The sequence below is a fragment of the Eupeodes corollae genome, chromosome 2, assembly GCF_945859685.1.
Source record: "Eupeodes corollae chromosome 2, idEupCoro1.1, whole genome shotgun sequence".
In the NCBI taxonomy this organism is placed as follows: domain Eukaryota; kingdom Metazoa; phylum Arthropoda; class Insecta; order Diptera; family Syrphidae; genus Eupeodes; species Eupeodes corollae.
In genome coordinates this window covers 67215497-67225418 of record NC_079148.1, presented here as the reverse complement: position 1 = coordinate 67225418, position 9922 = coordinate 67215497, and the positions used below count along the sequence as shown (strand labels likewise).

Here is a 9922-nt window from a genome sequence, read left to right as displayed (position 1 = left end):
GTCAAAAAAGGTTCTAGACAAGGTGATGCGCTGTCATGTGATTTTTTTTCACATCGTGCATGAAAAAATAGTGCAGAGCTCACACGTCAACACTAGAGACACTATCTTTCAAAAGTCTGTCCAATTACTTGCATATGCTGATGACATTGACATAATCGGAAGAACTTAGCGTGATGTCAATGGGGCTTTTATGAGTATTGAGGCAGAGGCGGCAAAAAAAGTCCTAGTTCAAACAGGACTGTAGCTCCACCTTATGTAAGTTAAATTAAATATTGAATATTGATATATAACACAAATGATATAGGACCAAGATGTCTACCCTGTAGCACACCAGAATTTACCACAATTTAGGATATGAAGAAATCCACGAAACAAAGACTTAATTTATCAAAACCTTTACTAAAATCAGGAGAAACACAGTCACACAGAAGTTAAGCTGGTCAGTCAGAAAAACGGTAAGATTTAAAAGAAAATATTAATGCTTTTCAATACACACACAAGACAGAAATGTCATGGCCATAAATATTCAGATATTCTTTAAGTAAGGTACTTAAACAGTGAACCTATTTAAATGAGCGGCAGTATGTGTGGCTACTTTTTTCTAGGTGAAAAAAATCTTGTTCCGAAAATTTTATATTTTCAAGTTTTCATATAATCTCCCACATGGTTTGAAAAGTGTTAAGTAATAATAGGTTTGTTATTTCAACCTTCAGCTGTAATTCTTTCTTCTATTCACCGCCTGAAGTCGTCGCACTTCAACAAACTGACAAGTGTCATTTTAAACGTCATGCTGACACTTTTCGTTCACGATTTTCTGTCAACATAATTTTTCGCAAAAAATTTTCGTCCGTAATTTCTACTTCTCGGTCTTGGTCGGTGTAATCTCATGAAAATCCTCATAAAGAATCTATTTGTTGTGTAAGAAATTAATTGTGAAACATTAAGCGAATCAAAAATATTCCCCCAACTGGCACGGTCCGCAAATCCAACAGTTTATATGCTCGCAATTCAACTTACCTCAGGAAATCAAAAACAAATAAATCTTCATCATGTCTGGTTGGGATGTTTACGACGATATGAATCTGTAATATATATTTTTTGTTTCGTTTAATTCTTGTTTCTTAATAAAATGAATTGAATATCGTTTTGTTTTGATTCCTTGCAGATATATAACACCAGAAAGATTTATCGTTGAACCAAATGGCAAAGATGAATTACTTATCATCGATCGGGTCTCGAATTTTGTCAAAGTCCAAGGTAAGTAGAGGAATACAATAATAACAATGCGCATACCTATTGTCACTGTTACCATGATGTTTATCAAAAATACAATATTGACCTCATCCTCGTATCTTGACTATCTTTTGTGTTTTTCTTGTTTGATGTAGTTAAATCGAATCAGTTAGATAACCAAATACCAATTCGTCGGGTATGTGGAATTCTTGGAACTATCCGACTCCTGGGAGGACAATATTTGATTGTTGCCACTCATCGACTCTTTGTGGGTATTGTGAATGGTGCAATTATCTGGCGATTGGCTGGATTCGATGTGATACCTTACATTCCATCAATAACCCATTTAAGGCAAACACAACGCGAACAAAACGAAACATATTTGAATATGATTCGTAAAACTCTGGAAACACAGTATTTCTACTTTTCTTATTGGTATGATTTGACGCACACTCAACAACGATTGCATTCCATGCCTCCAGAGTTTTTGAAGGTAAGAGAAGTTGAAGATGCAAATAAAATGAAATCGAAAATTTCAAATGCGTTGTTTTTGTTTTAGAACGGACTCTTGGAACGGGCAGACAGTCGATTCGTTTGGAATGGCACATTGCTGAGGAATTTCAACTGTCCTGACATGAAGAAATTTGCTTTGCCATTGATCTTGGGATGTGAGTTTTTAAATATTTTTTTTTGTTTTTAATACTTTTCAAGTTTGGTTGAAACTATTTAAATTCGTTATAAAGTAGGAACGTACAAAATCAAGGATTTGACTCTATCAAAAGAAATCCAAAATTTTCTCTGCTATCGAACCGTATACAAATGACATTCTCCTTACAATGTTATCCAAAAATACGTTGACGCAATTGTGAACCAACGTGACATTTAGTTCTCTCTGTCCAATAAAAGATTTCACAACATCAAATTAATGGGAGTCAACGTTATTTGTATTATTCATCTAGTTTTTGGGTAGTACTAACGTCTTTTTTATGAACAAATGATATTGTGTCAGTACACCTTTCATAAGTCTTTAAAACAAAGTTAAGACTCTATCGTCTTAAATAAAAATTAAAAGGTGTTTTATCTCGTTAACCTTCTATAAAAAATCTTCTACCAAAAGTAAAATGTTAATAAAAGTTAAAAAAAAATTCTAAATAACCACAAAGACAATATCATACTAGTCAAAGCAGAAAAAGGGAATAAGTCAGTTATAATGTACAATAAAGATTATGAACTTCAAATGAATGAACTATTGGAAGATAAAAATATATATAAGACAATTAGAGCAGATCCAACACAAAAACTTCAAGCAACCAACAACACGCTAATCAATGAACTTTTTAAAAGTGAATTTATCGATCATTGGCAAAAGAACAATTTACACTGCTCTTAAGCTTTAGCTCCAAGGCTATACGGTCTCCCAAAGATCCACAAACAGAATATGCCATTACGACCCATATCATCATCAATGAATGTTCCTTGCTACAACTTATCCAAACATATCGGAACAATTTTAAAAAATATCACATCGGAAAAATACAACATTAAAAATTCTTTCAAATTTAAAGTAACGTGAGATGACGTGATGGTGTCCTAACTACTACATCCCTACTTATTTAGCAATCAAAAATTTTTTAAAAGAGTGGGACAGAATACTAAATTACACTAAAATACCAAAAGAAAAATTTCTTAAAATTCTGGATTTTTGCCTACGTGACAATAATTATTTTCAATTTGGGTTAACTTTTATTCCCAAATATATGGTATGCCAATGGGCAACCTGCTCTCCCCAACAATTGCGGACATAATATTAGACAATCTTCTTCACGACACCATGCAACAACTTAACAAAAAAGGAATACAAATAAAATATATTGCGAAATCTGTGGATGATATCTACGCCATAATTAAAATAAAAAATAAAGGCGTAACTTAATTCATACCATAAAAAACTACAATTTACAATAGAAAATGAACAAAATAATAGCATCCATATCTTGACCTACTTCTACACCGAGGAAACAACAAAATTATATATAATTGGTTTTCCAAACCAACTTCATCAGGACGTATGATCAATTTTCATTCGACCAACAACCAATAAAACAAGAAGTAAACACCGCATTTAATTTTATAAACAAAGTCCTAGATCTCAGTGACGAAACGTTGAGAAAGAACGAAATAAGTTTTTTATTTGCATTCCAAAAACCAAAAGAGCCAGCACAAAATATGTTATATGTATGTATGTTAGTAAAAGTTAGTTTGTAGATTTGATTGCATCCATATTGATATCTCCAAACCTTTCTTTGTAAAAATATCAACCGGAAGAGTTTCTTCATCCTAAATGCACAAGAAATATGCAACTTAGCTGAAGAATTCACAAGTGTGAACGTGCAGTGGCCATTAGCCAGGCTAAGCACATGTCTCGCGAGTCTTGAAAAAATTAGCAATATATTCATTCTTGTAGAAATTGTATGCAATATTAAATCTTTGGCCTTAAACGCCTTACTACTTAAGGTGGCGCTACAGTCCGGGGCGGACCTGGGCCTCAACCAACATGCGTCTCCAGCCAGCTCGGTTCCTAGCTAGCTTTCTCCAGTTTCGCACGCCAAGTTGGTTGAGGTCCTCCCCACCTGGGTGGGCCACCTACTGCGCCGTGCCGCCGTCCCTCGGGATTGGATTCGAAGACCTTCCGGGCTGGAGCGTTGATGTTCATCTGCACTACATGACCTGCCATCTAAGCTGTTGAACTTTAATTCTGCTAAATAGATCAGTGTCGCTGTAGAGCTCGTACAGTTCGTCGTTACATCTTCTCCTCCATTCTCCATCTATGCGTACGGGACCAAAAATCACCTGAAGAATATTTCTCTCGAAGATTCCTAAGACGCTCTCATCTTTTTTTGACAGGGTCCAGGCCTCGGCCCTGAAGAAGTCGCATGACATTGCATCGCCTTGTCTAAAACGTTTTCTTGACATCAAATGCATCGGTGAGATCTTTTCCGACCTTGATAGATCAGCGTGCATTCTCCATCGTCATTCTGCACAAACGGATACGTTTGACAGGGATGCAAAAAGTACACATTGATCTGTAGAGCTCTTCCCTATAGATGCTGTCATACGCGGCTTTTAAATCGATAAAGAGGTATCGATTTGAAGTTCCTGGGTTTTTTCCAAGATCTGCAGTAGTTTGAATATTTGGTCGATAGTGGACTTTCCTGGTCTGAAGCCACACTGATAAGGAAAAATCAGGTTGTTGACGAATAGCTTCAGACGTTCACATAATACGTCAGAAAGGATCTTATATGCAATGTTGAGGAGACTGATGTCTCTGTAGTTGGCTCAAATTAGAGGATCTCCTTTCTTATGTATCCGGCACACTATGCTGAGATTCCACTCATCAAGCATGCTTTCTGCCGACCATATTTTGCAGATGAGTTGGTGCATGCTCCCTACGAAGTCATCGGCTGCTGCTTTGAATAGTTCGGTAGCGATGCCGTCAGCTCCAGCAGCTTTGTTTTTTCGGAATCGGTTTGTCATCGCCGTTATATAATTTAGAGAAGTGAGCTTTCCATATTCTCAACATCGACTACGGTTCTACTACGATGTTCCCCTGATCGTCTTTACAGGCTTCGGTTCGTGGCTGGTACCCTTGGGAGGTTTTTTTACCTTTTGGTAAAATTTACGAACCTCATTCCTGTTGTGACATCCCTCTATATCCTCGATCGCTCGCTTCTCATGCTCTCTTTTTTTCCATCTAAGAAGCCGGTATTCCTCTCTCCTCTTCTGCTCGTAAAGCTCACGAGCAGCTTTAGTCCTTTTGTGCCGCGCCGTTTTGTATGCCTCTTGTTTCGCTGCGTGCGCTTGCCGGCATTCGTCGTCAAACCAGGGGTTTCGCTATGGTGGCCTTCTGAAACCTAGCACTTCACAGGCGGCATCTCTGATGGCTGCAAAGCAATGTTACCACTGGTTTTCAATGCTTAATGCAAGAAGCATAGGACTCCTTAAGAGGTTATTAGAGACTCGATCGGAAAAGGACATGGCAGTTTCTTGCGATTGTAGCCGTCTAACGTCGAATCTTCTCACTGTACTTCCTTGTTTTGGCTTGGATCGGGATATCCGTAGCTATACCTTGGCTACAACGAAGTAGTGGTCCGAGTCAATGTTGGCCTCTCGGAATGTTCGGATATACTGGAGAAGTGTCGTTCGTTGATCGCAATGTGGTCAATCTGGTTGACGGTTGATTGATCAGGAGATTTCCATGTCCCCTTATGGATATTGAGATATGTAAACTGCGTACTAGCTACCAGAACGTCGCGCCCAGCAGCGAAATCAATCAGCCTGAATCCTTTGTCGGAGGTGGTGTCGTGCCGGCTGTATCTCCCGATTGTGGCACCAAAATGTCTTCAATTCCTAGCTTAGCGTTAAAATCTAATAAGACAATTTTAATGTCATAGCCAGGGCACTGCTCATATGTCTGGTCCAAGAGCTCGAAAAATATATCTTTGGTGTCTTCATCTTTCTCCTCTGTTGGGGCTTGCGCGCATATAAGGCTTATGTTGGCGAATTTAGCCTTGATGCGGATTGTCGTGATGCGCTCGCTCACACTGTTGAAACTCAAGACTTTTTGCCTGAGTCTAGTTCCAACCACAAATCCACACCCAAATAGACGCTGGCTTTGTTATCGGTAGCAGTCGCCGTGGTATATATCGCAGTCTTTTAGTTTGCGTTTGCCCGGTCCATCCCATCGCACTTCTTGAACTGCGGGAATATCTGCCTTGCAGCAGTTTAGGGCTTCCGCTAGTTGTTCGTCCGCACGTGGTCTGTTAAGGAGCCTAACATTCCACGTACAGATCCGAATTTCATTGTAAACATTTTCCGGTGGATTTCAATCAGGAAATTTTTTTCAATGACAAAAACTTTTAATGATAGCTATAATCGACCTGCCAAAAAAATTCAATGTTCAATGTGCGCCAAGTCGATGTAACCTTCAATTTAATTGAAACCTTTTAAATTGGAATGGTTAGTCTGGAATTACTGGGATTCGAAGAATAATTACATTTTAACCTTTTCGAACGCTACAGGTTAAGATATTAGTACTAATATTGTTATGCCAAGTTGTGTGACTTAATGGCTAAATCACAAACACGCTTCAGCTTCGGCTTCGCATACGTTACGGTGGGCTTGCTTCGAGGTTGCTTTGAATGACATTTCTATTATTTCATCCCTCCAAAGAGCAAATATTTAGTTTGTTGACATTTTTTTACAGCTGTTGAGCTGTCAGACAAAGCAAATGTTCAGATAATTGAACTAGAGCTTCCGTTTGGAGTCACATTACGTTACATTACGTTCTTTTTCTTACGATTGTCAAACAAAACGTGAGGTCGAAGCTACATTGTGATAGCATGCATTGAATTCCTATGGCTGAACTCGTAAACGTCAAGCGAAGCCGAAGCTGAAGCGTGTATGTGATTCAGCCATAAAGCTTTTATTTAACTTATTTATTTTTTTTTAAGTTAAGATTAACTTGTTCTTACTTATTGTTTGATCCTCGTAGCAGGAATGTACTTTTACAACAAGACCTCTAAACTAAATTTCTCCTTTTCTTTCTAGTTGTATCTGTTAATCAAGTAACAATCAACGGTCACACTTTCTATTGGTCATTGATTTCACGTCGATCAATTCAAAGAGCTGGAACACGTCATTTCAGTCGTGGCATAGACGAACATGGAAATGTTTCGAATTTCGTCGAAACGGAACAACTAGTAGAATACAATGGACAACGAATATCATTTGTCCAAACGCGTGGAAGTATGCCATTCTATTGGCGTCAAACACCAAATTTACGCTACAAACCACCTCCAGAATTGGTCCAAGGCAAAGATCATCTGCTTGCCTGCATGAAGCACTTCGATGTTCAATTGCAATTGTATGGAAAACAAGTTTTAGTTAATTTGGTAAGATGCGAATAGTTCTGGAACTTTTGCATTTTCCTATGGTACCGTTTTTATTTGTTTTAGGTTGATCATAAAGGAGCTGAAGGAACCCTAGAAAAGGCCTTTGAGACGTTTGTCAATCAAATGAACAATCCACTTGTACGATATGAGTCTTTTGATTTCCACCTTGAGTGCAAAAAAATGCGTTACGATCGGTTGAATATTCTGATTGATCGTTTGGCCTATGAGCAGGATGAGTTCTCAGTGTTCCATCTGCGTGATGATGGTAATTTAGTATCTTCCCAAGATGGATTATTCCGTACGAATTGCATCGATTGCTTGGATCGAACGAATGTCGTTCAGAGTATGCTGGCGCGGCGATCTCTCAATCAAGTGCTGGTAAAGCTGGGAATTCTAAAAACTGGACAAAAGATCGAAACGGTTTCTCCAAATTTTGAAGCTATTTTCAAAGGGGTAAGTGGTTTGGCCAATCTTCTTATAAATTTGTTTCAATGAAGTCTTTTGTGTTTATTTTTTGTTTAAGGTGTGGGCAGATCATGCAGATATGATTTCCCTTCAATACTCAGGTACTGGTGCCTTGAAAACCGATTTTACACGCACAGGCAAGCGAACCAAAGCTGGCCTTATTCAAGATGGAATCAATTCTTTAACAAGATATTATTTGAATAACTTTTGCGATGGTTTCAGACAGGTACAAACTTTCATAACTATCATATCATATGGCCTGACATCTTAACCAATATGTATATTGTTTGTTTTTAGGATGCTATAGATCTCTTTTTGGGTAATTATATGGTTCAAGAAGGCGAAGGAGTTCTTGTAAGATCTCCATTGACAAAGAATCGCGGCTGGAAGTATGGAACGGTGAGTATAATTGGGAAAGAGGAGAATTTTGTTTTGTTTTGAATCTCTTGACTATCTTTCTTTTTTATCAGTTCCCTTCTGTGCTCCTGGTTGCTGTTTCTATGTTCTTTGCTTCTGTGATTTTTCCCACAGAAATTCGAACGGAAAATCTTTTGTTTTTGCTCTTTTGGGGCGCAATGATTGGCGTGACCACAAGTGGTATCTTTCGTTATGGAACTGAATTCGTTGATTGGCCACGATTATATCCACCATTTAAAATCGAAGCCTAACATACGGCCAATTCCAATTCAATTGATCTATTTAATTATGCAGCTCAACTAGAAGTAGAAAGATTGAAAAATGTTAATTTCTTTGAGAAAAAATAAGATGACGATTAATTTGAAAAAAAAAGAAACAAGAAATTATAATAATAGAAATGAAAATGAAAAGGAAAAAAAAATGAAAATGAAAACAAGGCCACAACTTCCATGCCAGAGATGTATTATGATAACCAGATCCATTTATATATATTTTATAGCACTTTGATTTTGTTTGTTTGGTTTTTCTATGTTTTGATTGTTTACAGTGAGTGGAAGACCTCGTCTATGGCACCATGTTAATTCACCAATTTTCCAAAAATCATCAAGGTCATTGAAACAGCATTTTTAGTTTTAAAAATTCAAATATTTCTGTTTCGGTCTCTTTTGTTGATCTGAACTTTTACTCTGAAATATTTCAGATGACAAAACAGAAGTTAAAAAAGCTTAAGTGTTGATTTTTTGTAAGCTTCTTATCTAAATTAAGAAATAAATAGGTAAATTTAATAAGAATTCTCAACGGTTTGTGTTTAATAGCATTGCATTGCGCCATTCAACATAAATGCACGATCATCAATATTTTAGAGATTTATAATTTTAAATTAGGTATTCATTTTGTTTCTCCAATTTTAGAGCACTTTCTTTAACAAACAAAAACACATAAAAGTTCTTGTTCGATTTGTCTGTGAAATATTGGAAATTGGACATGGTGCCTTTTTCTTATTTGTTGTATCAATGTATCCGTACTTTTGTAACATGAGTGAATACTTCAATGCCCTTGAGTTATATTTTTAAAACCCCTTTGTTGAGTTTTTTAATTGTGAAAAAATGTTATTAGCTATCACTGATTGATTCATTGATTGCAGGCAAAGTTATTTATTATTTATAAGAGAAATTATGTAGAATAAAAAACTATAAGATAAATGAAAAATATATCATAAACATAGCATAGAAAAAAGAAATAGAAAGAAAAACAAAATACACGAGCCAAATAATTGTTTGTTTCCTTTTTTTCTTTTGTTTGTTTCGTTGTAGTTTTCTTTATTTCTGAGAAATTGCCTCAACTGGAGTATTCGAATGGCAAATGCTTTGTTATCGATGAATGCTTCTGTGATTACAGGAATACAATTCCACACTTTTGCTGCTGGCAACATTATTTATTATTTATAACCTCATCATAGAAATGTTTTCGAAGATCGTGTTTTGTAATCTCCAATTAGTTTAAATCACATTTTCTATTTACTCCTACTACCTGTTATTAAATATATAAAAGTTGTGTATTCATCAATTTCTATTTTAAATTTTAATAAAGTTTAGCATGCTAGTTCACGATAAAATAAATGCCTTACATCTCATGTCAAGAATTTGGTAGTTTATCCGCTGGTCACAGTCAAAAATCTAGTCCTTAATCTTAAGACCAGATTTCAAGAACTAACAAGTTTGGCCAAAATAATAGTTACAATTCTAATCTTAGGTTGTTTGGATAAACGAAGTATTTATTTTATCTGGAACACAGCCATTGGCTTAGGCAAAACACGTTTTTTCATCATTAACACACCAGGGTTTTGAATACCTTTA

General features: G+C 36.4%; 1 protein-coding gene across 2 annotated transcripts; it reads left to right on the top strand.

The window, feature by feature from the left end:
- Window positions 1–801: 801 nt before the first annotated feature.
- On the top strand, window positions 802–9699 carry LOC129946204 (phosphatidylinositol-3-phosphatase SAC1-like). 2 transcript variants are annotated; one of them, XM_056056299.1, is made up of 9 exons: window positions 802–1084; window positions 1166–1257; window positions 1389–1726; window positions 1793–1901; window positions 6841–7184; window positions 7248–7637; window positions 7708–7875; window positions 7947–8048; window positions 9380–9699. In XM_056056299.1, the coding sequence occupies exons 1-9, from the start codon at window positions 1050–1052 to the stop codon at window positions 9512–9514; spliced, it is 1713 nt and encodes a 570-aa protein (XP_055912274.1). In that variant the 5' UTR covers window positions 802–1049; the 3' UTR covers window positions 9515–9699. The 2 variants fall into 2 exon arrangements, with proteins under 2 accessions (XP_055912274.1, XP_055912273.1); XM_056056298.1 differs by lacking the exon at window positions 9380–9699 and adding an exon at window positions 8120–9339 and having other exon boundaries at window positions 804–1084.
- The last annotated feature ends 223 nt before the right edge of the window (window positions 9700–9922 follow it).